Source organism: Danio rerio, chromosome 7 (genome assembly GCF_049306965.1).
Source record: "Danio rerio strain Tuebingen ecotype United States chromosome 7, GRCz12tu, whole genome shotgun sequence".
NCBI lineage: Eukaryota > Metazoa > Chordata > Actinopteri > Cypriniformes > Danionidae > Danio > Danio rerio.
In genome coordinates, this window is record NC_133182.1 from 28,714,115 (window position 1) to 28,742,102 (window position 27,988).

The window sequence follows — 27,988 nt, forward strand, 5'->3', positions numbered from 1 at the left end:
AGTAATTACTATAGTATACTTTAGCCTTTACTACAGTAAACGTATAGTAAATAATAAATAATAATAAATAATAAATTTCATTTCTTAATAAATAGCCACATTCATTATTTATTTATATGATCTATAAATTATATTAAAATACGTGTTGGCTTTATGTGATTTTATATTTTGAAATAGAATATGTAATGTTCTCAATAACATTTGTAAATAAAAAATAGTCCCTATATGTTCTGTTTACATACATTTCAATTAATATGGAAAACGAGTGCATGTTTTTACCAAAACTAATTTGCATTTTTTTTAAATGCGTGTGTTTGTAAAACAATATAAATTGCACAAAGAAATGATGGGGTTCTTTTCTAAATAAGTTGTTACTCCACCCCGTTTAGAGCATCATTATGGGTTGCAATATGTTATAACTAACGTGGATCTGTGACAGAGAAATTAAGATTTTGGGAAACTTTGTTCTTTTCCTAAACAATGCATCGTACTATGATAGTTCAGCCGTGAGTTAAGTCGTTGTATGGGAAATGCATCCCAGAGCGAGAGATGGCAGTAAAGCAAAAAAAAGAATGTTGTCGACCACCAAAAACAGGAAGAAGATATCGTCATTCTCGCCATCATATGGATTTACTTTTATCGGCTAGACACCAGCTTCACAGCTCCATTAATGTCGGTGCTGTCCCTTATTGATCCGCAATCGGTAAATGTTGCTTGTGTGGACGCTACTACGCTACTTGACTAAAAAAAATAGCTTTGCTAGAGAAAAGCTATTTGATTTAAAAAGTAGCGACGCTACTGAGAAATGTAGTTAAGCTAACGTTAGTATTGTCACTACTTGTAGCAACACTACTGCCCAACACTGGTAAACATGCAAAGTTTGACTGTGTTGAGGCAAACATTGTAATAGATAGTGATCTAATTTCTGATGTTTGCATTTGTACATGCCCATACACTATTACAGTATCTTTCACAAATACACATGATGTATTCATACAGCTCAGCATAACATCATACCATACAGCAAATTCATTGAGTTTGTACAATCAAATTCCATGGGTTTCATTTGAAAACTTTTGCCACTAATGACCTTCCATATTTCCTATTGGCCTTCCATATTTAGCTCCGCACACATGCACTGGTGAAATCGAGGATCTACTATCTTTGCAACTTTAAGTATGTTTAATTTTGTGTTGCTGCTTGCTTGTTTGCACTCAGAATCAATGACTCTGTGGTAACAAGCGTAGTGAAAAACCGTTACAAGCAGGTTCACTCACAAGTGCAAGACTGTTTAAGAAACATAGTACATAGTAGATAGTAATCTTAAAGTCTGCAATAACCATAAGTTGCTAAGACTTTTATTTCCCTATGTTGATGTACTTCAAATTGACACAGAATGTTTAGTATCATTCCCTTATAGCAAACTAAAAATACATGGGGCATTCTTAAGAATATTATCCCTTGACGCCAACAGAGAAGGACCGACACTCCAAATGCCAAAGCAAATGGTCAGATTTTGATGGAAGATTACCAAAATATTTAGTTTTTTTAGTGGTTTAACTTGCACAAATGCATTGTTTATCTACATAATAACAATGTGCGCTAGCAAAATAAACATTGTAAAGTTTGATTCCACATGGACTTTAAGTACTGTAAATATCTCCTTACATTCGATAAGGATTGTTGACGTCATCACTTGGTTTAATCTTCCTTTCGCCATAAATATCCCCTACGGAGAGCAGTATACTGACAAGCAGAAATGGAAAACCTGAAAATGGAAAGAAAAACAAATCTGTTAATTATCGTGTCTCAATTTAGTTCATTTGAATAAGCTTACCAAAACTTGCCACTTACCAAAGCCCATCAGATAAAATATCCAAATTGGCAGGGGTGAGTTGAACACTTTGCGGACTAACAAGAAGGTGTGAAACACTTCCATAGCCATCCAGCAGAGGGTGCTGAGCAGCCCATAATGAAGAAGGGAACCTGTTAACTGACAAACAGTTTCATTTGCAACATTGGCCAGTATACCGGTGAGAATGAAGAACAAGCACAGCAGAAATATCGCCACCACTAGGCCACGGTGCACCAGTGAGATCTGGTTTTTCTTCCCTCTTCTGGAATGCAGACACAGACAAGACAAAAAACAACCTGGTGAGAATCACAATTATTTTTTTGACAGTGTAGTGAACTCCAGGTCACTGAATTCACACTTACCTGCGTTTGCAGAGCCAGTAGAAGAGCACCAAACAGCTCACCAAGGACACAGCACAGCCCACTGCGGTAATGAACGTCAGAGCCTTTAGATGGCGGACTGTACTCTTCTGCTCTACTTGCTGGAGCATCAAAGAGAAAGAGACAAGGTATGTATCATTTCATATTCATGCTGTAATCAATTACCGCACTGCCTGATTTGATATGCATATTTTCAATGATGAGGGAAGTACCTTTTATTCATAAAGTTTGGCTTTGCTACCAGCTATAAGTACAAAAACAAACATTTAATTTTCCTAATCTGCTAATCCTGCTACTCACCACAAGAATAGCAAAGTATGTGAGATGATTGCAGTGGCATTCTGTCTGTTCTTCGTTGATTTTAACTGTATCGCAGCCATCATCTTTCCAGTTCACTTCATTGTCTAGGGAGAAACACATTAGAAGAACAATTAGTAATTGTGCTGATGCCTAATGCTGACTGATGATGTGCATGAACATGACGACGGGAGCAGACCTTGTTTTGTATCCCATGAAACACATCTTCCTGAGCTGTCAGGCTGTGGAAGGAAACAGAAGAGGATTGGGATATCGGTTGTTAAAATAGAGACTGCATTCAGTCAGAAATGGTCTCAGAATCACAGGAAGCTTAGGGAAAGCTTTAAATGTCAGGCCCTGCCAGTGTGTTAATAGATTTGAATAAATAACCACCAAACCCCTTAATCTGTTTATTCAAAGCAGATTTCTCTATAAAAAGCAGCAGTCAGTAATACAATAAGAGTGAAAATTGTAAATACATAATTTAACTTGCTTAAAACAATAGCCAACAATACAGTAATTGAATCAAGTAATCAAATCGGATCACATTTTTTATCAAGAGTGTATATGTATGAAATAATTGGTGCTTTGACTATTGAATTATTAAAAAATAATGCACACCCGAGGTGGTGATGCTGTTACACCGTCTGTGTGCATTATTTTCTAATAATTCAACAGACCAAAAAGGCAAAAATGCAAAGCTGACAGAAACAAAAATGGCTGAATGGAGCATACACTGATCAACATATTATTCAGTCAAATGTGGAGCCAAACATTTAGATGTATTCACTGATGGTAATTTTTTTTTCTTTGAAGTACCAGGATGAGCCCGTGTTATTAGTCTTAGTGGTTGTTATCAGGGAATAGCTAACCTTAGCATGCTGTGTCTGACTAATCAGAATCAAGTATTCCAGAAAGCCACAAAATAACCAACATTAAGGGTGCTTTCACACTTGGGCCGAATGCCTGGTCTGAACCCAAGTATAATTGTCCCCCCTCTGTCTTTTTTCCTCCTGAACCCCGGTACGGTTTCATCATCAAGCTGCTGTTTTGTGTACAGCTGCTGCTAGGTGACGGCCACGAAAGCCAAGGCGCTAAAATGGAGATGTATACACATCACCGGTGTTCTGCTTTTATTGAATCTTTTGGTTTTGCTACCAAAACCAAAGTACAGAGAGCCACTTGCGTCTATCTGCCACAAAATATTAAAAAGGTTCAGAACATAACACAATGTCTGCAGAAGTCGTTTTTGGTGGAGACAAGCTGGCATTATCTCGCTTTATGCCAAGGTAGGCAATACAAAGACATACAGACATGAATGAATATTATGAAAACTAAAGTTGGTTGTACAGTTGGCGGTCCACTTCCGTTTTTTGGTACGATTGCATTCATATCAGAAGTGAACCTGACCCCAGACCACCTCGGGTACAGTTCATGGGTACGTACCAGAGTTCAGAAGACAGCATTCACATTAGCTAAACGTGCCATACTCTGACGTCAAATGAACTCGGGTGCGGACCAAAAGTGCTAGTGTGAAAGCACCTTAAATGATGTTGTAACTTCAAGAATGTATGCACAAATCTATAATGGCAAGCATTTGTTTACTTTTCAAACCGTTTTTGTGCATTTTAGACAAAACTAACTGAAACACACCACTTATTTTCATGTGCCCAAAAATGATTCTCAGACTGCTTGTACAAAACCCACCTAGAGAACAGTGTGTCCTTTACCATATCTGACAGCCAAGCATTTTTTTTTATTTGACTGAATTGGAGTTGTTCATAAACATTTTCATAATCATTTTATAGCATTTTCATAATCATTGGTAGCCAAAACCAAAAACCAAACAAACAAAAAAAAAAACTGTCTTTCACTCTCTTAATCATTATAACATCTTTAGGAGCAAGGGGGCGCCCTAGTGGATTCGGAGATCTTCCACAATTCTTGCGTACTGAGTGTATAGGGAGGATGGATTCAGCACTTAAAAATTGTAAACAAATAAATAAGGAAATTGCAAGTTTTTTGCAATCTTTGCAATTTAAATAGCAAAAACAAGATCAGCAATATGATGTTTATCATGTTTCACCTTAGCATGTGGTCATGTGGTTTCAGTGTTAAGGAAATGGAAGACATTTAGTCTACACAGTAGAAACTGGTGTGAGCTACAGTTGCTGTATCTCACACCATGCAGTATAATGTTAAAAAGTACTAGAACAGCACCCCAATGTGCTTTTTCCACTTACAGCAAAGGGACGGTGATGGAACCGGATTTTGACAGGCTCTATGAGGTTTCTGATAGTCTCATTTTCCACAGAGAGTCCCACAATGTCATCCAGAAGAGCTGATTTAGACGGTCCTCGCTACACAAACACAAATACTGATATATCATACTGAAAATATGTTGGTAAGGAAGATAAAAAATCCACATGATTTCTTTATATTCATCAAATGTCACCATCATACCTCAAATAACGTCTTGTTCTTGTAGTAAGTACACACCACTTTGGATTTTCTCCTTGATACAGATCTCAGGCTTGATGGAATATAAACGGAGGGTATGGTGTTTGCGTCTACAAATCGAGGGGCCTGAAATGCAACACATAAGTATATTATTGCATATGCTAGAAAGAGACCTTCCTGCAAATGCTTCTAATAAGGTCAAAGTCATTTACAGGCACGGTGAAATTGTGTCCTGTGAATTCCTCGTCCATCTCAATGACTGTGCCCTGAGCACAAGGTAGATCCACACGACCCTTTGCATTGAATCTCATCACTACTTCCTCTATCCTGCAAACAAACACCAACACATGCATTATAATGTGAACACACTACAACAAACCTCACGTGTTTAAAGTATTGTAAGTCATTATTACATATCCACATCAAGTTAAATACCAAATTTATTCAATGTATGATTCATAGATTGCTGCATTCATGTACGCCCAAATCGCCTATATCCCACAATACCACAAAAAGAGTTATTTATGGTATTTGGGGCGGAAGGCTTGTATGTGTTATGGTTATAAAGTAAACCACAGTGGACCCACCCATATACTGTATGCATCAAAATAAGCATGCAGAGGCAATTTGATCATTTTCAATAGTAGATACATTTCTCTGTATTTTAAAAGAACATGCCAAAACAAAGGAGATGTTTCTGCAATAAATAATATCTTGATAACTGTGATCAATGCATCAAAGAACCAGTGATGCATCCGACTGTCCATGCATTAAATTAAAAAGCTAGTGCCGTCACTGGTTCGACTTCCTGTTTGTGGCTCAACCTCTGTTTTTCACTCGCTCTTAGGCTCAGCATGATTGCGTTCTTACAAGGATGCAAGAGGTGATGTTGTGATGCATGGTAGATGTCATGAATTCATATCACAGTAAAGTAATAGTGAAACTACCAAACAAAACTAAACAAATAGAAGACGACTCGCTCACATGTTTGCTCCTCTGGGCTTCAGTCTCGCCTCATCACAGAACTTCTCCTCTATTAATCAAAAAAGAGATTAAATGAATACATCTGATATCTCTAATTCACGAGAAAACAAATTATGACATATTAAAATAAAGATTCTTACTGCAGTTGATATGAGCCCCATCAAATATGTAGTTTCCCTTGAGATCACCTGTGATGATATCACCTTTGACACTGCCATTCACAATACCATACATATGAGCATTGTCTTGAACTCCTTGTGAGAGGTCGGTGCAGCAGGTTCCTTGAAGGCCGTTTGGTTTACATAGAGTGTGATTCTTGCCATTGACCTCCACTATCAGCAGGTCCAGCAGCGGCTCCCAGAACACACAGAAATGACTTTGATTCTGATGAGGATTTGAATCTAGTTGAATGGATGAAGATTGTGTGCACTTGGCTGTGATCCTGCCCTGAATGGAGAGCGTGCTCTCATTGGCTGAAATTTCAATTCTTTCACAGCCGGTTTTCAAATCATATTCCAGATTTTGAGGTGCGATGCCATGGAGCCACTTTCCACACATCTTGAAGTCTCTGTCATTATCTGTTGCTGTTAGATAAACAAATTGTGTTAAAAAATGTATTAATATGCTGTAAATAAATAAATGTGTTAGCTGCAAATAATAATAATAATAAAAAAAACAATGATAATACTTTTTATATACATAGTCACTGGCCACTTTATTAGGTACACCTGCTAATGAATACAAATTTCTAATCAGCCAATCACATGGCAGCAACTCAATGCATTTAGGCATGTAGACATGATCAAGACGATCTGCAGCAGTTTAAACCGAGCATAAGAATGGGGTAGAAAGGTGATTTAAGTGACATGATAGTGGCATGATAGTTGGTGCCGGACGGGCTGGTCTGAGTATTTCAGAAACTGATGATCTACCGGGATTTTCACGTTCAACCATCTGTAGGGTTTACAGAGAATGGTCAGATAAAAAGAAAATATCCAGTGAGCGGCAGTTATGTGGGCACAAATGCCTTGTTGATGCTAGAGGTCAGAGGAGAATGGCCAGACTGGTTCCAGCGGATAGAAAGGCAACAGTAACTCAAATAACCACTTGTTACAATAAAAATAAATAAGTAAATAAAGCGCGAATCATCTCATACTGGTTTCTTGAACATGACAATGAGTTCACTGTACTCAAATGGCCCACACAGTCACCAGATCACAGTCCAATAGAGCACCTTTTGGATGTGGTGGAACGGGAGATTCGCATTATGTATGTGTAGCTGACAAATCTGCAGCAACTGCGTGATGCTATCATGCTATCAATATGGAGCAAAATCTCTGAGGAGTATTTCCAGTGCCTTGTTGAATCAATGCCATGATGGATTAGGGCAGTTCTGAAGGCAAAATGGGGTAACCCATTACTAGTAAGGTGAGGTGTTCCTAATAAAGTGTCAGATGAGTGTAACTGTCCAAACAATCACATTTCAAACAATCAATATCATCATTCACCCAACAATGATGACAATGACAATTTTCCTGTGTACTAAGAAAACACTGTCTGTAAATCAAAACATTTTAACAAATTTGAGTGAGAAGAGTGTCTAGTTTGCCAATACTGCCTGCAATAGAAGTGCAATTTTGACCTAATTGACATGAATAACCTATCAAGCACACATCTATAATATACTGTACACACTGTAAGCTGAGGGAAATGCAATGCCATGGTAGGTTTCTATCTGATAGTAATGATATGCATCGTCATGGCATCTAGATATTGCTGCTCTCTTGTGATTTGAATTGCTTTGTTTATCCTCATTTCTAAATCCATTTAGAAAAATGCGTCCTCTAAATGATTCAATGTAAATGTAATGCTCGTTTACTTACCTTGACCCAAAACGAACAAAAGACAGATGATTATCCACATTCTGGCAGTCTTTGCTGGATTCTGCTTCATTGTAGTTCATAGATGAAGCCTGCGAAGCAAAAGAGAATTTTGTTAAACATTCATTCATTTTCTTTTCGGCCCTTTATTAATCTGGGGTCGCCACAGCAGAATGAACGGCCTTGTTAAAAATAAATGAGTATAAATAAATAACAATGCCTCATGCGCGGGCAACCTTTGAAATAGAAACATAACTTATCAAATATCTTTGCTGCTCCTTCCTCTTACAAACTCATAAAAAATACACATCTGCATTTTCCATACTGATTTCCTTTTTACAAACTCACACTTCTTGAGATAAAGATGCAGGCATCTAAACACATCTATTCCTGGACTCTTATCAATGAGAACAAACTAATGCTAGGGTAAAAATACATTGTGATGCGTACTTGGCAGCAACTGCCATGTCTTATCAATGGGAACAGACTTGCTTTTCTACAAAACCACTATTGTGGTCACATTCAGTCTTTATGTCACAGTCTTTGTTTTGTTTCGTGTAGTAAAGCATGAGTCCTTATGGTCATGACAAAGGGCCTGCCTCAGATGTTCAATACAATGAATCATAGCACATTGCCAGTCCCAATGCGCTAAAACACACAGCAAGTGACAGTGGATGAGTCAGACACTACTTGGCAAGTTTTCTAGCATGAGTCAGCATGGGTCACTGACTGGGCCACAGAACAGAACTAAAAGCCACTTCTGCATATCTGACAGAGTTGAATGATGATGTTTGTTCCTCACTTTACTGACAGACTATGCAGACGACTATTATAAATGCATATTAAAATACACTTACAAGAGGGAAGGAATTCAAGAAGCCCACATCCTCTTAAGTAAACAATTGCCGCGTCTCAATTAGCATACTAGCAGTACTTTTCAAAATTAGAACGAGTGTGCATAAAATCACATGATGTTGAAATATTTTGGGTATTAAATATACAGTTGAGGTCAGAATTATTACCCCCTGTTTATTTTTTTTCTCCTATTTCTGTTTAACAGATTTCACAATCCTAATCATAATAGTTTTAATAACTCATTTCTAATAACTGATTTTTTTTTATTTTTGCCATGATGACAGTAAATAATATTTGACTATGTATTTTTCAAGACATTTCTATACAGCTTAAAGTGAGATTTAAAGGCTCAACTAGGGTAATTAGATTAACTAGGCAGGTTGGGGTAATTAAGTAAGTAACTGTATAACGATGGTTTGTTCTGTAGACTATCGGAAAAAATATATTGCTTAAAGCGGCTAATAATTTTGACCTTAAAATGTTTTTTAAAAAAAGTAATAACTGCTTTTATTCTAGCTGAAATAAAACAAATAAGACTTCAGAAGAAAAAAATATTATCAGACATACTGTGAAAATTTCTTTGCTCTGTTAAAAAAAGAAAATTCAAAGGGGCTAATAATTCTGACTCCAACTGTGTGTGTGTATATATATATATATATATATATATATATATATATATATATATATATATATATATATAGCAGTTAATATTGCTCACAACACATGTTGCGCTAGAGGAGGATTTGATTAAAACTACAAACCCATAAAAATGGTGTAAAAAAACACATATGACAGATGTGTGAAACAAATAGTTTGAGTGATTAATCAATATCTAACCGGATATTTAATCCACAGAAACATTGTGACTATTTATTAAGGTATACGGTTGGTGGTCTTTGATCTTTTAATGCATCTTTATGCAAGAAAACAAGCAGATTTTCTTTTAGTTCCTTTATTAATCTGGGATCACCACAGCGGAATGAATCGCCAACTTATCCAGCATTTTTCGCGCAGCAAATGCCCTTCCAGCTGCAACCCATCACTAGGAAATGTCCAAACACCCCCACTCACACACATACTGTACACTATGGACACTAGCTTATTCAATTCACCTATAGTGCATGTTTTTGGACTTTTGAGGGAAAGTGGCCACATAAAATCAAACAAAGACCCATCTCTCTGTCGATATCTTCAAGTGAAACAGAACATTTATTTTCATGATTGTCATGAAGACACTTAAATATTTGTGTGACTATTTTTTGCCAAATGACAAATTTCTGTTAAAGTGACTTTTAGAGCAGAGCTGGAGATATTCATGTCCTCATATACTGTATTGTGAGACAAAAGAACCACGATTTTAATTTAAAGCCTTTACTTTTGATTAAGTGTGCAGATCGACTTTTGATTTGTTCATCCAAAAATAGTTTGGAACTTTACCTTGGCTCAATCATGAAACATTGCTGCCATACCACGGCTGCTATGATATTACACAGCGTCTGAAACTTTAGTGCATTCCAGTTTAAATAATAATGGTTCAGGATCTGCACCAAATTAAATACATTCTGATTCTGAATCATCTCTTATAAAATGTCTCTATGATTGCAAGGCATGCTTCCTGTGCAAGCAGGTGGTCATGTTGGTTACACTTATAGAAGTTAGTCGCAACAAAGTTCCTTGATTATTATGCCAAAATGAGAGTATAGTTCCTAGCCATATCAACTCTTTGGCCATTTTTGGTCATCTAATCTGATTCAATAATCTTTGTTAAGCTAAGCTAAAAGTACTCCCACCACACTCAGAGATCAGCTGAATGGAGTCAAAAATGGTAAAACTAAACTGTTTATCTCTGACAAGGTGTAAAATGAGTCTATTTTCCAAAAAAAGTGGAGTCTTCCTTTAGGTTATTGAACTGGGATTCAGATTCAAATGTAGACTAGCATCTATAGTATATCTATAATTTCTGATGCATATTTCAATGTTAAATCCATTAGACAGCAGATGATGAGCCCTAAAATAACAGTACAACAGTGTAGTTGGATGACTTTCACAATTAAAGTCCAACCTTCCTGTCAGCAGCAACCACAGTGTCACATGTACGCACTTTAATAAGTTCTCATGCATATAACACAGATCTAGCGTTTTGCATTTCTGCGTGACCTTTAAATCTATCAGATGCATGAGGTGTAAACCAGTCGAAATGAAACTGTAGGAAAATGTAGCACACACACTGTAAAGATCAGACACCACTGTGGCTTTCCTGCATTTACCGACTTCGAGCACAAACATGCGTCAACCTGTTGCAGACATTATACAAAACACAACACCTGCAGCTACTCGATTTGGTCTGACGTCGAAACTACTTCATGTGCTTTTCCACCACTGCGGCTACTAAAAGATGCATTTTAGAACTACAGAACTACTATGAAACTGCATATGAGTATAAATAAAGAGAATGAGAGTCACATACTGGAGGAGAGCTACAAAAAAAGATGCTAACATAACTGTCAGCTGTGTAGACAGAACAACTGTAAACAGATCGAAATATTAAATGAGTGTTTCTGTCAATCTAATCGAATGCATTTTAATACTAACCCTAATCCTATTTAATATTTGTAATGCCATACACAAGTCTAAACAAGGGCACATACAGCAGATTTATATGTGTTTTAGTTGTTGTTGGTTTTGCGACAAAAATTATAGTTTAATTTTCACATAGTCGAAGTCTCACTGACAGTTTTCAAGTTTATATTTTTTATAAGATCCTATGTTAAGCAGTTTAATAAACGCTAAATATATATTTGTGTAACATTTTGTGCAAAGCTGCCTTCTAGTTAAATTATAAATAATAAACTTGCAGCACGTCTTTACTTCACATCAGTCTCAGGACAGCTCCACACACTAGATGGCGCCACTAGCTCGAGCAGTCTTCTCATTTCAGCGTCAAATCACATGTAAGAAAATAATTTAAAACGCAGGATTTAACTCTTTATTCCAATGCGATAAACCACTAATCAGTCAACAATGTGAACTGTTTCAAGGTCATAAAATTTCGCAATTTTAGTCTATATAATATAGTAGGCTAGGCTTACTACTTAGGTGTTAGTTACCTGGTGTTCGGCTGTAGCACTGATTTAATAATAAGAGTAAGGACAGATAACTGGCAGAAGATGTTATCTTATAAAACATGCACTCAGTCCTGCAGCTCTATTTATTTACAGAGAACATCTGTAATTATCTGTAATCATAAGATACAGTCACATCCCGGGAATGAATCAAACACAATGAACACTTGTCTGGTTTAATGATGGTTTGGACCAATCAGCATGCTCTATTGTGAATAAGATGCAACTTCATTAATATGCATGATATAGTTTCGTTGGAGTCATGGTGGTGCAGTGGGTGGCACAATTGCCTCACAGCAAGAAGGTCGTTGGTTCAAGTCTCAGTTAAGTCAGTTGGCATTTCTGTGTGAAGTTTGCATGTTCTCCCCGTGCTGGCATGGGTTTCCTCCGGGTGCTCTGGTTTTCCCCAACGTCCAGAGACATGCAGTACAGGTGACTTGAATAAGCTAAATTGGCCGTGGTGTATGTATGTGTGTGAATGGGAGTATGGATGTTTCCCAGTGATGGGTTGCAGCTTGAAGCGCATCCGCTGCGTAAAACATATGCTGGATAAGTGAGTGGTTTCATTCCACTGGGGTGACCCCAGATTAATAAAGGGACTAAGCTAAAAAGAAACAGAATGAATGAATATAGTTTTGTCATTGGCGGTACGGTGGCTCAGTGGTTAGCACTGTCGCCTCACAGTAAGAAGGTGCCTGGTTTGAGTTCTTGCTGGGCCAGTTGGCATTTCTGTGTGGAGTTTGCATGTTTCTCCCAGTGCTCTGGTTTCCCCCACAGTCCAAAGTGATTTGCTATAGGTTAATTGAATGAACTAAATTGGCTATAGTGCATGAGTGCGTGTGTGAATGCGGGAGTGTATGGGTGTTTCCCAGTACTGTACTGCTGGAATACGTTGGCAGTTCATTCTGCTGTGGTGACCCCTGATAAATAAGGGACTAAGCTGAAGGAAAATGAACAAATGAATGGATAGTTTTGTTGGCTGTTTTTGGCTGTAACAGCATTTAGAGACACACCTTCCAAGTTGTGTTGCCAACAGGGCCGGCATGTCCACAGTGGCAACCTACCCTAGAATAGTGAGAGTGGCACCCACAACCTACACCCGCGCCCCTAACCCCCCCACTCCTTACTTTCGTCCATGCCGCCGCCAACACCTTATTATCCATGACCACTGCCCCCGTACCTCCGCTCTTCACGAACTGGTCACTTCTGTTTTCACTTTCAGATTAAGGGCGGCGTGATCATTGTTTGCCAAGAGCACCAGTTAAGCCTCTCTGACCCTGGTTGCCAAGCACAATTAAATCCGATAGAAGATAAAAAATTGTTCAGAGACACGGGTCATAAGTGTTCCATTTTTAAGTGTGCCAAAACAAAAGTGTTGTTTCCATTTCCCCATGGTGCAAGCAGTTAGCTTACAGTGGTGTGTTAAGACTCAAATTTTTTGTAAGGAAATCTGTATTTGCCACTCGTCTTCTTTAAAAAAAAAAAAAAAAAGTGGTTTCAGTTTGTGTTGATTGTCATGTTTCTACGAATTTGGCAAGTGTGTGATCAATGCTCGTTGTTTATGTTTATTCAGATGGGAAAGTTAGTGTTACGATAACCAGCGATCGCTCTCCGGAGATTAGTGGTTTCCACTATGCTTGGACTACACTTCCGCATATCCCAGGACTACAGTTTCATACATGCACTTCTCCTAGACATCCATGCTCACTCATCTGCTTGATTACATTCACCACCTGAACCTTGTCACAGACTGATAGCATTCCATATATAAGCCACTCATGAACCCATTCAGTTTGCCGAGTCTTGTTTGCTTTATTGTGACATTACAACGCGTTTCCCTGTCTTGTTTTCTCCGTGTTAGACCTTAGCCCTGTATTCCCTGTTCTCCTGTTTAGCCGCCTGCCTTGTGACCTGTTGCCTGATTCACGACTACGATTTTGGATTTGTCTGCATATACCCGATTGTACCTGATTTGACCACTGCTTGCCTGACGCTAAATAAACCTGCATATTGGATCTTACCTCCAGTTGTTTCCTTACACTCCCTCCCCGTCGTTACAGTTAGTTAGTATCATCAACAGTATTCTTTCGGTTTTTGAACACATGCCTTATACTCAAAATTAATGAAGTTATAGTAACATTACTACGTCTGCGTCTGTGTTGCTTCTGTGCAAATCAGCTGTTTTTTTTTTGCACATAATTCCACTTTTCATGCAAATCCTTCCCTCTTTCGCCACTCGGCACTCGAGCTGGACTCACCCACTTTCCTGACCTTTTTCAAACTCAATGTGTGAAAAACACTCTGCTATGACGGGGGTTTCATGACCCTTTGAATGACTTTCAATGCTTTTTATGTGTACAACACTGCAACTTTTAACTTCCTTTCACTTTAGAACTGACCACATTCTTTAACTTCTTTGTTTAACTGATCATTGCAGAAAGTGTCTTGGTGGCTAAAAGATGCCGTGCAGATAAAAGATAAGGGCCAGTTAATGTGCGAGACATTCTTAATGTGTTGACCTGTGTTTAGCATATATACCAACACTGCAGCAATAAATAACATTTTGTTTACACTGCGGAAAAAAAAATTCTACTTACAGTTTTTACCCCATTTCTAATCTAAATGTCCAAGTATTCCTAAATCAAGAAGCATTTTACTGTTTTGGTAATTTTTTGTTAAAATTATGGAGGTAATTTAGTGATGCCAGTGGGACAAGTAAAATAGTCTTGTTTTTAGTTTGAAATAACTTCATTTTACTTACACGACTGGCAGATAATTAAGCTTGTTTTAAGGAAACCCCCACTTAACTTTGACATAATTAAAACAAAACCATATTATTTACTTATCTGAAAAAATGCTTTTTGATTTAATTGTTAGATATTTGGACTAAGGGTGTTCGGTTCCGGGTCTTTTGGAATCTTCTTTCTGTAATTTTTAAGTCGGTGTAATCGACTCCGGAATTGACTCCATTTATATTCACTTAAAATAGTGTAAGGATTAAACCTGCTGTATCATGTTGCGCTTTACTACTGCATCAATTGCAGCTTTACATTGTGCAGTTCTCCTCTGGTCAGACAAAACCAACAGTAAATCATCTGCAGTCAAAAAAAATAGTTATAAACCTACACTTTTAAAAACATATTTTAATTTTCTAATTTAGATAATTTAGGCAATTACATTGCAATATTGGAGACAGAGAGTTTAAATATCGAAATTTGTGTGTCAGTGTGTCAGTGTGTGTGTGTATACTGTATACACACACACATATATATATATATATATGTATATATATATATATATATATATATATATATATATATATATATATATGTAATGAAGTTTACGGCCCTTTGGCCGCCGGGAAGAAGGAGGCGGAGAACCGACGGAGCTTTAAAATGATTTATTAATAACAGTGACGGCAGCTCCGTCAAACTGAAAGCAAAAGTAAAATAACATGTCCGGGCCCGGTCCTCTCTCGGCTTCCTCTGCCATCGGTCCTCCTTTTATGGTCCAGAGCTCCTTCCGTGGGATCCGAGGCAGGTGCGCACCGCACGTGTATCCACTTACGCGGTGGCCTCACCCCGTTCCCACGGCTCTCGGCCACGCCCCCTCGCCACAATATATATTTATAATAGTCTATAAAACTTTTTAATATTAGTGTTTTATACTTGAATATTGTACAGAGTGAAATAATCTGGCGTAGCAGACGGTCACGCAAGGCACACACCCAAATCTGCAGTTGTTCATTTCTTTGATGCCACAACCGATCAATAAACAAAATAGCTAGATTTTACATTTGATTTATCGACCAATTACATATTAAACCCCATATATGAAATATTTAACTTAAATAGTTCATACATTGGGCTACGCGGTGGCGCAATAGATAGTGCTATTGCCTCACAGCAAGAAGGTCACTGGTTCGAGGCTCGGACGGGTCAGGGTCAGTTGGTGTTTCTGTCTGGAGTTTGCATGTTCTCCCCGCATTTGCGTGGGTTTCCTCCGGGTGCTCCGGTTTTCCCCACAGTCCAAAGACATGCGGTACAGGTGAGTTGGGTAGGCTAAATTGTCCGTAGTGTATGAGTGAGAATGAGTGTGTATGGATTCCAGAGATGGGTTGCAGCTGGAAGGGCATCTGCTGTGTAAAACATATGCTGGATAAGTTGGCGGTTCATTCCGCTGTGGCGACCCCAGATTAGTAAAATGAAATGAATGAATGTTGAATGAATTAGAAAATGAATGAATGTTCCTACATTAACAAACCTAAAATAAAAAATAAAAGCAGCGTAAAATACTGTGCCTTAAAGCACATATGTATATATTGCTTTCTCATTCTCTAGAGTGCTCGCGGTTGCGAAATTGAAAAAAAAAAGTAAAATGTGTGAACAGCCATTCAAAGAGGGCGCCTTCAGTGTTCATCGTGCAAGAGAATGAGCTCTGAGAGCCGATTCCGGTACTAGGTCCATTGAGTACAGAAATCTATTTTTTTGGAGTCGACCCCCCCTCACCCCACATCCCTAATTTTGACAAAAAAACAAGAAAAAATCTAAAAGTAAGAAAAGCATTTTTGGAGTGTAAGGGCAAGCTGTCAATATTAAATCAAAATGTTAATGCAATTTTTTCCACATACTGGATACCAAGTCTTTTTAAAGATTATTCAATCAGGAAAAAAGTTCCAAAAAAACCCCAAAACAAAATAAAAACAGTTTATTTGATAACGAAAACAAGCTTCAAAACTGACAACTGTTCAACTGTTCCTGTCTACGTTGTGGTTAGTTGTTTAAGTTTTTTCCAACCACACTGCCCACCAGGTACTATAAGCCCACAAAAACAAATACTTTACAATGCAACTGAGCAAATTGCTTAGATGTAATCTATTATCACATAACTATCGATCAAACGTGGTAAAGGAAATAGTATTTACTTTAATGCTACATACAATGTCAAACCTTATATTTCACTCAATAAAGAAACATCCAATTCACCAAATAACCAAATATCCAAGGTCTACTAAGTTGTCGTATTTTACCCTCTCCTTGAGTATCTTATTGGTTAAATATAACGATTGCTATTTAATGCAAAAATAAAAAACTAGTTCTGTGGTTTTTTTTAAATGCTTAAATTCTATCCTTCTGCCAAAAAAACCCGGCGCTGACAGTATATATATATGTCACAGTCTTGATTCTCTGCCACCTAGCCTGACTATTTGGCTGTTTAGACTAAGACTTTGGATTGACTGTATGCTCCTGTGTTGACCATTGCCTGCCTGACCTTTCTCTGTTGAATAAAGTACTGCATGTGGATCATCGCAGCGTCCCTCAATTACAATATATTACAGCAGTTCTAAGTAGGTGTAGCATGCCACACCTGAAACTACGTATTCCCATGCAATGTGTAATTTATTTATTTTTAACACATAATATGATGTCATACATGACACCCAGTACCCACACTTGTGGCCTTTGCACTTGAACGCTTGTTTTATACATGAACAATTCTATGCAAATGTCAACCTTGCCATGAAATAAATTAAGTTTCATCAAAAAAGAGAAACCGTTTCTACATTTTTTGTGTAAGCATAAGCAAGTATTTAAAATATTCAAGAATGTCTCTTTCAGTGTTTTTAAACTATTACACTTGATGTACCAAAGTTAGACAAGTGTTAGTTTCACATTAGTCACATCCATAATGTAAAAGTGTCACACCCATAACCAAGCTTTTCCCTCATTAAAGCAAAAATGTCAAATAAAATCAAAACAATGTTTTTTGTTCTATAGTGCGCTCCCTTTGGTTAGCATTATTTCTTTTAGGTTGTGCAGTTTAATTTGTAGAATTTCTACAAAGTATGTTTTACACTGTAAATTAGCGAACATGTATATATATATTTTTTTGTCACATCAATCACATATGTTTATTTTCTACGTTTAAAATATAAAAAATGTTAACAGATTGAGATTTTTCTGATCCCATAACTCTGTGGTGAGTTGTTTTGGAAAATGTAAACAGTTGCTTCAATATAATGTTAACATATACTTTCTATGTAAATTTATGTTTTGAATTTCTACTGCAAATGTCACATCCATAATGCCGGAATTGATCACATGACATTTTCCCATACGTGTTATGGAATATAGGAGTGTGTTGAACACTTGCAATTAATATAAAGTAAATCAATCATGTTTTAGAGGAGAACTGCATTCATTTTCTTTATAAAGAAATTATTTTTTAACAATAACTGTTTGACCAATGGGTCAGCGACATGCTTACAACAGTGTCCAAGAAAGGTTTTTACAGAGCATTACACAATTTTGCACATTTAATATTTAGCACTTTGTCTAATCTTCAATTTAATCAGTTTCTAATTATCAAGCATAAAAAAGCTGCTGATATATGTGATGTGACATTTGTGACTTGTGCACAGTGAAGGTGGTCTGTTGTTTCCAAAGCCACAAGTGTTTATTTAAAGTAGGGGTCACCAACATGGTGCCCACGGGCACCAGGTAGCCCGCGAGGATCACATGAGTTGCCCGTGGGCCTGTTATAAAAATTAGCTTACCATAGCACCACATACCAGTAAGTTGCATCTAATATTTTTTGCAGCTATTCTTTTTAAATCACACTTGCATTGGTTGATATTTACCTGTTTTCATTAACATGATCAGTGTCTTCACATAGATGAATATCATTAATTATTAATAACATATAATTAAAAGTAAATTGAGCAAATTTGTTATTAGGAAGTGTGTATCAAACTGGTAGCCCTTCACATTAAACGATACCCAAGAAGTAGCTCTCAGTTTCCAAAAGGTTGGTGACCCCTGATTTAAAGTGCTAGGTCACTACACTTTTAAACTTTTAATGTATAGCCCTGCCTACTTCCAAGAACCACTGCGAAAGACTTACTAAAGCTGGTCTCCCAGCACCCTCAGAAAGAAAAGTTTAAATATTTGTGGTACAGTATTTATGCAAATACTGTAATATTGCAATACATGCACTTATTGTGGTAACGCGGTGGCGCAGTAGGTCATTTCTGTGTGGAGTTTGCATGTTCTCCTCATGTTCGGGTGGGTTTCCTACGCGTGTTCCGGTTTCCCCCACAAGTCCAAAGACATGCGGTACAGGTGAATTGGGTAAGCTAAATTGTCCGTAGTGTATGTGTGTGAATGAGAGTGCATGGATGTTTCCCAGTGATAGGTTGCAGCTGGAAGGGCATCCGCTGCGTAAAACATATGCAGGGTAAGTTGGCATTTCATTCCACTGTGGCAATGAAGTTTTGGGTACTTCTCCTGTGCACCACCAGAGGGAGCCATCACCCGAATTCTAATTGGCTCTACTGACTAAAATTCCCATAAGCCCCTTTGCCCAGGACTGATTGCGGTAGCAGGTGTCTCACATCAACATTCATGCTTTTGATTTGCATGACTTGATTTGCCCAGCAGTTATTACCAAGCTTTTTCACATCATTCCTGCCCATGTCTTGATCTTCTAGCCTGTCTGATCACCTGTAATTGTTCTCTGCCTGTTTTTCAACTTCATTTTTGGATTGCCCCACTGTTTATGATCATTGTTGTCTGTGCCTTAATAAAGCTTGCCAATGGATCCGATGGCTTCTGACTTACCACAACACTTATATTGTTTATTTTTTTATTTAAATTAATTTGCAGTGGTTAATTTGCTTGTATTAATATTGTACTAACATTCCCTGCAGGCACAGGACGTCAACATGACATCATATTGACGTTGTACCCTAACGTTTTAGAGACGATAGATTTTGTTTGGAAATGAATATTGTGTTGACGTCAGAACCCAACGTCAGGTCAACGTCAATGTCCAACGTTCAACCCTAAATCAACCAAATTTTAACATCTAATCGGGTTACATCTTGATGTTGTGTGGACGTTTCCACTATGATATCTGTCAGATGTTAGATTTTGGTCACTTTCCAACACAACCTAAAATCAACCAAATATCAACGTAATTTGACGTTGTTATTGGACGTCAAAAGAACATTGTCCTTAGACGCTGGCTAGACATTGCATTTTGGTACCTGACCTCATGACTTAAATCTAGCCTTATATTAACATCTTATGATGTTGTGTTCCTGCTGGGTTGCATCAGTGCACAGACAAGGATGCACCCAGTTCATTTATAGTTTGTGTTGCTACCGGTGATAGACGTGCCCAATCAAGCCATACAATTCATTTGTATTCCTTGTACTTGTACGTGTGTAATGACAATAAAGTTGAATCTAACCTAATTTAATCTAATATGCATGTTGAAAACTGCTCTACTTCAATCAAAAAAGGATGGAAATATAGTTTCCACAGTATAAAAAGTGACAACTCAATGGAGTTATAACAAAGCAGCATATTGACTACCACTGAGAGTGCCCAGTTCCTCTGTGCTATGTTTGAGAAGGGTGCGTCTACGCCTCCGCCTTTTCTGGCCTCTCTCGCTCTGCCATTGTTCCAGCTATGTGGAGCTCACAGCGGTCAAAGAATGTCTCTTTTCTCTCTAAGCACCACTGAAAGGAAGCTGGTGAAGTCCATTTATACAGGAGCCTGTTGCCAGTTTTATACTGTGCAAATACTGGAATTTTTCTTTGCAGAAATTCATTAAATTCTCTTACTCCTCTGCATTATGTTATTTCTCACTTGTTCCCACCAGCTGTTAAAAGCAAACTAAAAAGCTTCTCCTTTTAGTAATAATGACTCTGTGGAAATTCTAATAACCTCAGAGGCTTTAGCACTTCCCACTACCTGAACTTCTTTACTCTGATAACATCTGAGATGATTCAACATGTTTTGAAGTCCTACATGAACCTCAAGAAAGATGAACCACAGCAGACTTGCATTTCCACGGTTGATGTTGTGTCTAGTGAAGCTATAACAACCCGTAGAGAACAAGAATGTGAACTTTGCGATGAACTAGGTCACGCTATTGTAATGGTCCTTTGTGACATCAATGGCAGACTAAAAAGAGAGAGGCTTTTCAACTCGCTTCATTCTGAGCTGAAGTGACGAGTAGCAGGGACCAAGGGCAAAGGTCTTTCAACCATTTAGCAGCATCCGCATTGATGCAAAGTTGCATTACAGAAAAAAAATCTGTTGACGTTTAGTTGCGCAGATCAACCATCGTGGTTCAGACAGGAAAACCAAGAAATTGACTTAAAGAAAAGACGTGGCTGAAACAGTATAGCATAGTTACTACCAAGTGAACAGATAATGCGAACCTAGAATAACTTTAGAATAAAACATCAGCCAATTGTGCCTAATGCATAAATATAAACCCTAATACATTTTCCTCTAAATGCAATTCTTCATGAAAATCTAAAACTCAAATTACATATGCTTTGTGCCTTCTGATACAAAAATGAAAGTATATGTCAGAAGCAGGCACAGGCTCAATGTTCTCAGTTGGTTGTATAGAAGGCAGATAAAGGGAGCATTCCTTTCTATTGAGGTGGACTGGTGAGGGGGGTTACAGGATTGTCGAGGCTTTCTCTAAAGCACACGGTCTCAGCGTGTCTTTGATTTGTTCATAGCCTCGGAGTAAATATGCGGCCGCTGCTTCTCCACCTGCGCTCCAATTTCCCCAAGGAGCTCCTTGTCTCATATATTACACCAGTGAGCGTGAAATGTTGAAATAAACACAGAGAAATGCATGATAAAATGAGAAATGCGTGTTTATGTAATCTTAAGGTTGAGGTGAGCAGAGTTAAAAATAAATCTTGTTAAAGGTTATTGCATGGTAATATGCAGTAATGTCTACTTTAAGCTCATTAACCATGTTTATCGGATTTTAATTATCAGATTTTGGCTATTTCAATGGTGTCTTGTTTAGGTTTATAAGCAAACACATGCAAAACATGATGGAAAGTACTAAAATCCAGTCCATTTATGTGTATACAAATGAAAGATTTGTAGCTAGGGTCAGTTGTCACAAGAGCTCTCAGGTTTGGTAACGCAAATGTTTTGTTCTTGTTTTCCAGCATTGGATTCATACTACTTTTAATGTATATTAATGTAAATTCATTCCTTTAAAACTTAAATATTTTCATTTAGCCTTGAACAAACAGTGAACACAATAAAGCAGCATCCTTAAAGGTGAGGGGTGGGCTGTAGCTTACTGTATAATGAAGATAGAAAGAGAAAGGTAAAGGGATATTTTGATAAAAATCAGGTTGGGGCAAGATGATTTAAAGATGGTTTAATGATGTTAAGACAGTAAGGCGTTAAAAACATCTTTATCTTTTTACTCATAACAAACTGAGGTCCCTTAAAGGAAAAATTACCATTGTGATAAAACATAATAACCTGCATATTAGAGTCTAGCCATGGTAACCACACATTAGATTGGCCACAAGTTTAACCATGTCATTTGTACACTCTCAAAAAGCAATTATGGCCTTCAACCGCAATTATAATAGTTACAATGCCAATCTTTAACCAGCTTTATACATATTTTACTCAAATTTGGGCTGGAAGAATCCAAGCATTGTTTTTGAGGAGAGTAAATTTTAATCAATCAGCCGAAAAGCACTTTTTTCTGGGAAACCCCTTCATTTCCACTAGTACTTAACATGTAAAAACATCTTTAAATTATTACAAAATTATTTTCATTTAGTTAGCAGTAACAAGAGAAAGCCTAAATTTCGTCTCAATGTGACTTGCACCTTTCAGAAGCTCTTTTGACACCTCTCTCCAACGCTCAACACAGAGATCAATTTGAGGATTATATCAAGTTTCACATTCGCAAAACATTATAAACTGTTCTTACCTTTCAGAGGCAAACGAAGTCCACTTTCTACCAACACCCTCTTTAAAAATCGCGTAAAACGGTCGGTGTTTATTTCGCAGTAACTCTCCCGGTCTTTCAGTACATGTCAAAACATGCGTAATGTGAAACGAGCTGAAGATAAACGCAAGTGACTTCTCGCACTCGGAGACTCGCGCGCAGTGACTCACAGAGCGACTCTCGGAGCGTGTGAATGCTGAACTGAAGCGGCTTGTGTCACAAGTCATGCGGAAAGCAGGGGTAGCGCACTAGGAGTCGCGTGGGAACACCACATCAGAGCATTTGTAAGTGTAATAGTCAAAAACGCTGCCAAAACTGATGTTTTATAAAGAAACGTGTATCACTTGATATATTACAACAATATTTTATAGCAGAAACATGTGGTCAGGTACAGTGAGAAAGGGAGGAGCTGTGACTGTGAACACTGGCTGTAGTTCACATAGCCAGGTTTTATTTATGCATCGGTAGAAACAGCTAGAACTAAACAAGCCGCTTGTCGGTATAAGGGAGTTCTGTTCAAGGGCAACCTTTGTTATGTCTTGGAATATGTTACAAATTAAACCCTATAATAAAGCCATAATGCCCAGGATAACTGATAAGATTGCATTGCTAGGTAGTAGACTATAGAAAGGGTGCGCTGTTTGTGTGTGTGAGTGTCTGTTAATCAGTTTGAACACCTGGCTTCCTGTGCGTCTCAGCTGCTATTTCAACAGCATTTATGAAGGCCAAGGTCTGACAAAGGGTTCACTGTTTCTTCAGGAGACTGATGGTGAAATAGCATAAATAAAGTGTCAAACATTTACACATGAGGGCATCTTTGATATGGTATTTGATTAGACTTACTAATTGATGCTGGTGTGTGAAAGTGATTTATGATGATATCCCTTTACAGAAGAAAATGTGTGTGTATACTTTGTTTAATACATTAAGGTCCGCTAAATACAATTCTACAATTAACCCTATTTAAAAAAAAAAAACAAAAAGACAATGTTCTTGAGTCAAATGAGTCAAATCTACCCACACTGGATTCAGTGTAAATCCACAAAAAGCACAATATGCAAATTACTCAAAACCCACACGCACGCATACTATAAATACCATACCAAGTCAATAAGTCATAACGGTAGTCAAACTTCACACAAAGAAAATGTAATACTGTTTACATTTGTTCTGCCCATGTCACACGTCAGAGTTTTTAAACATTGTATAGTGTGCATGTTTATAACCTGAGGAATCTCATTGAATCATGCTAACAAACTGCTAATTCATACTAGAAGCATGCTAACAACATAATAATCCATAGAATCATGCTAACAACGTGCCAATCTATAGATGCTATCAAAATGCTAATTCATATTAAAAACGTGCTAACAACATACTAATTCATGCTAGCATCAAATTAAAACTAATTCAAAATACAAGCTAATTCATGCTAAGTTAATTCTATCTATCTATCTATCTATCTATCTATCTATCTATCTATCTATCTATCTATCTATCTATCTATCTATCTATCTATCTATCTATCTATCTATCCATCCATCCATCCATCCATCCATCCATCCATCCATCCATCCATCCATCCATCCATCCATCCATCCATCCATCCATCCATCCATCCATCCATCCATCCATCCATCCATCCATCCATCTATATCTATTAACCATTGTTTTTCAAATTAAAAAAAAAAATCTAAACTTTTTTCCACTGTATAAGTAAACAGTAGGTCTTTGTACCTAATTTGCTGGAATGCTTTGGGTTTGGTTGGATGTTTTTTAATACATATATTGTAATGAAAATATTTTATTTTGTGAAATACAATGCACATTTTATGCCAAATAAACAAAAGAAAAGGGGAAAAACAGTAATTCAGTAAGAGAAATAGAATGCTGAGATCAACATAAGTAATCATGATCTAAGTAATCATAGCTCTTTACACACAGTAATCTTGATAACCATAACTGAGTAAAAAAGGAAACATTTGTCGTCATTTACCTACATTACTTCAGTCACACACTGCCTGTCTTTGATTTAATGTTTTATTTATTCTGTAAATCGGTCACCACATCCTGAAAAAGAACTAAGAATTTCCCTTCTGCTATTTAACATGCATGGTTAAGCTATAGACAATGTGTAACTTGTTCCCCTACAGGACATTAACTCCTTTCATAGAGGTTTCAAATTGCGACTGCAGTGTTTATGTCTGAACTTGTGCGCTGAATGAAAACAAGAAAGCGACTTTTCACACAGCTCTGCCTTACTGTGGGGCATCATACTATGCATCTTGTTTGCAAAGTTGTCAGTTTTATTGGAGTTTAAGGTCAAAACAGCACCTCGTAATAATACAAGCTGTTTTACGACAGCATTAGGAAACCCTGTTAATGTATTCACAGCATTTTTTACGCAATGGCTCTGGCCTCATAGCAATAAAGCAGTGCATGCATATCTTAAAGAAGTATTCTGATGCTCAAACATATGGTAAAACAATATATTCATTCTGACTTCAATATGTTTTAAATGCATGCTAAATATAATTTGTACCTGCGAGGCTATAAATGAAATTTCATGTAGACTTCAAACTTTTATAGCAAAATGTGTGAAAATACATTACAGTACAACTTTGCAATAGATTGTAAGTATCCATTATTTCAGTTACACATTGTTTAGAAGAAGAACTTAGAGTAACAGAAATGTATTCTAATATGTGTATACATGTATTATGTGTGTATATATACAGTTGAAGTCAGAATTATTACCCCCCCTGAATTATTCCCCCACCTGTTTAATTTTTTCCCCAATTTCTGTTTAACGAAGAGAAGATTTTTTCAACATATGTCAAAACATAATAGTTTTAATAACTCATTTCTAACAACTGATTTATTTTATCTTTGCCATCATGACAGTAAATAATATTTGACTAGATATTTTTCAAGACACTTTTAGCTTAAAGTGACATTTAAAGGCTTAACTAGATAATTTAGGTTAACTAGGCAGTTTAGGGTAATTTGGCAAGTTATTGTATAACTATGGTTTGTTCTTTAGACTTTCGAAATAATAGCTTAAATGGGCTAATATTTTTGTCCCTAAAATGTTTTTTAAAAAATTAAAAAGTGCTTTTTTTTCTAGCCGAAATAAAACTAATAAGATTTTCTCCAGAAGAAAAAAAATTATCAGACATACTGTGAAAATGACCTAGCTCGGTTAAACATCATTTAGGAAATATAAAAAAAAAAAAAAAAAAATATATATATATATATATATATATATATATATATATATATATATATATATATATATATATATATATATATATATATATAATTATTATAATTTTCTAATAATTTTTAACATTTTCATTTAATGCTATATATATTGCGATATAAATGCAATTTCTCCTAATGACCTTCAGATTTTAGATAGATTTGAATGATTCTGTTGGAGCGTACCTGCATAAAATAAATATTTAAAAAAATGGTAAGCATAGTTAAATACAATAGACAAACGATGCAAATAAACAATATTTTATCATTTTCTGCAACAGTATTCAGAAGCAGAAATTAAATAATCACTGTATATCGTTTTAATTGCGTTAATTATTATATGATGTTCAATTAGAAACTAGGGTTGGGCGTTGTTGGCCAATTTAGCATTGTACGATGTCTAATGTAAAACATCGCTGTGGACGATGCCGTTGTTGTCATTGGTTGTGGTAAATAAATGATTAATTAATGATTATGAATTATAAATTATAACGAATGAATTATTTGTAAATTGTAGCCTATTATTTCAACTACCTGACTCATATGGTCTTTGTTTTACCCATAACCAAATCATAAATAAATAAAGATATGTTACACACAACTTGTGAGTGTTCTGTGTCAAACTTGGTTGGTAAAAAAGGTGCACAACCAACAGGAACCAACAAACAGTATCTGAGGTTTTCGCTAAAATTACCAAATACAAGTGTGAAAGTAAAAGATTGAAGCAGTCCACTGATGCTAACATATTACCTTTTGGATTCCAAAGATCGAAGAGTTGTTAGATAGGAACAAGATTAATTAAATATCAGGTATAAGATAAAATCTAGGGTTTTGTGCTCAATGCACCTGCTGACTGCCTGGAGCTCAGATGTGCTTACATGCTAGACCGCATGACAGAGTGTATGTGTGTGTGTGTTTTCAGCGGTATAATGTGGATGGAGAGATGTTCAGAAATGCCAGGGTGGACGTGGATATTTTTCGTTCTAAAATGCTTATTAGTGTAAACGGGGCCTGGGTGTGTGTTTTTTGCAAGCGGGTTGCTGCTACGATGGGGGCGGGCGGAGGATTGCGATGCTGGTTCAGCATTGTGATGTCTATTGGCCATCCCCGATGGATGATGGCATCGTCTACTGGCCCAACCGTACTAAAAAGATTTCATTTAGTGTGCCCAAATAGCTCAAGTTTGCTTTAGATTCTAACAGTCAGGCCTTCAAAACGCATGCAAATAATAAACTTAGGTTAAGATTTGGTTAAAATTTGAAACTACTCAACTATGCTGATAACTTAATGGCTGGACAGCTATAATCCAAACTACATTGCAGATCCCTACGATGTGACTATTGCGGACTCGCACATAGCGATAGCGATGCTGAAATGATATATTGTGCAGCCCTAAAAGTATGTTCTTTGCCTTAGACAGTTTAGATATGAAATAAAAAATTTCCTCCCAAATTTTACACCAATGCATTTTCTTACAAGATAATTAGGAAGATATTTTTTAATACTTTAAAATATATTATTTAAAATTATAATTCAAAAATAAAACAGATAAAATATTTTTAGAGAGTATGTTGGTCAAAATATATTTTTGCCAATTTTTGAGCTAGTTGATTTTTGGGGATTTTTTTTATTATTGGAAATATTTATTTTAGGGATATTTTAACACTTTTTAATATTTCAAGTGTCATTTTTTTTATTTAGTGGTTTATTAAAATGAATTAATAAGATCTCATCTGCCAATGGCAGTTGGGTTTAGGGGTGGGGTTTGGTGCCACGCCTCTTTTTCAAAATCATACATTATCGTACGACTGAACTTTTATGAATTCATACAAATTAGCCACTGACAAAACGTATGTTTCCAAGTGAGATCAGTCTGAATATTTTGAAATATATTTCAAAATATATTGTTTTACAATGTTTCCCAGTGTTGGGTTGCAGCTGGACGGGCATCTGCTGTGTAAAGCATATGCTGGATAAGTTGGAGGTTCATTCCACTGTGCTGACCCCTGATTAATAAAGGGACTAAGCCGAAAAGAAAATGAATGAATGAATTGTTTTACAATACTGGCATGCATACTCATGAACAGACATCATAAG

At 36.8% G+C, this 27,988-nt stretch overlaps 1 protein-coding gene across 3 annotated transcripts in view; it reads right to left on the reverse strand.

Annotated features, from left to right (window-relative positions):
- adgrg1 (adhesion G protein-coupled receptor G1) overlaps positions 1 to 27,988 on the reverse strand; it is a 31,699-nt gene that overhangs the window by 3,313 nt on the left and 398 nt on the right. The window contains exons 1-12 of one of the 3 annotated variants that reach the window (XM_005166389.5): positions 22,613 to 22,793; positions 7,860 to 7,948; positions 6,117 to 6,560; positions 5,977 to 6,025; positions 5,205 to 5,319; positions 4,996 to 5,118; positions 4,776 to 4,892; positions 2,732 to 2,774; positions 2,536 to 2,639; positions 2,218 to 2,336; positions 1,855 to 2,117; positions 1,669 to 1,768 (exon numbers count right to left, since the gene is read on the reverse strand). In XM_005166389.5, the coding sequence (XP_005166446.1) occupies positions 1,669 to 1,768; positions 1,855 to 2,117; positions 2,218 to 2,336; positions 2,536 to 2,639; positions 2,732 to 2,774; positions 4,776 to 4,892; positions 4,996 to 5,118; positions 5,205 to 5,319; positions 5,977 to 6,025; positions 6,117 to 6,560; positions 7,860 to 7,929 (1,547 nt within the window). In that variant the 5' untranslated portion in view covers positions 7,930 to 7,948; positions 22,613 to 22,793. 3 annotated transcript variants of the gene reach the window in all.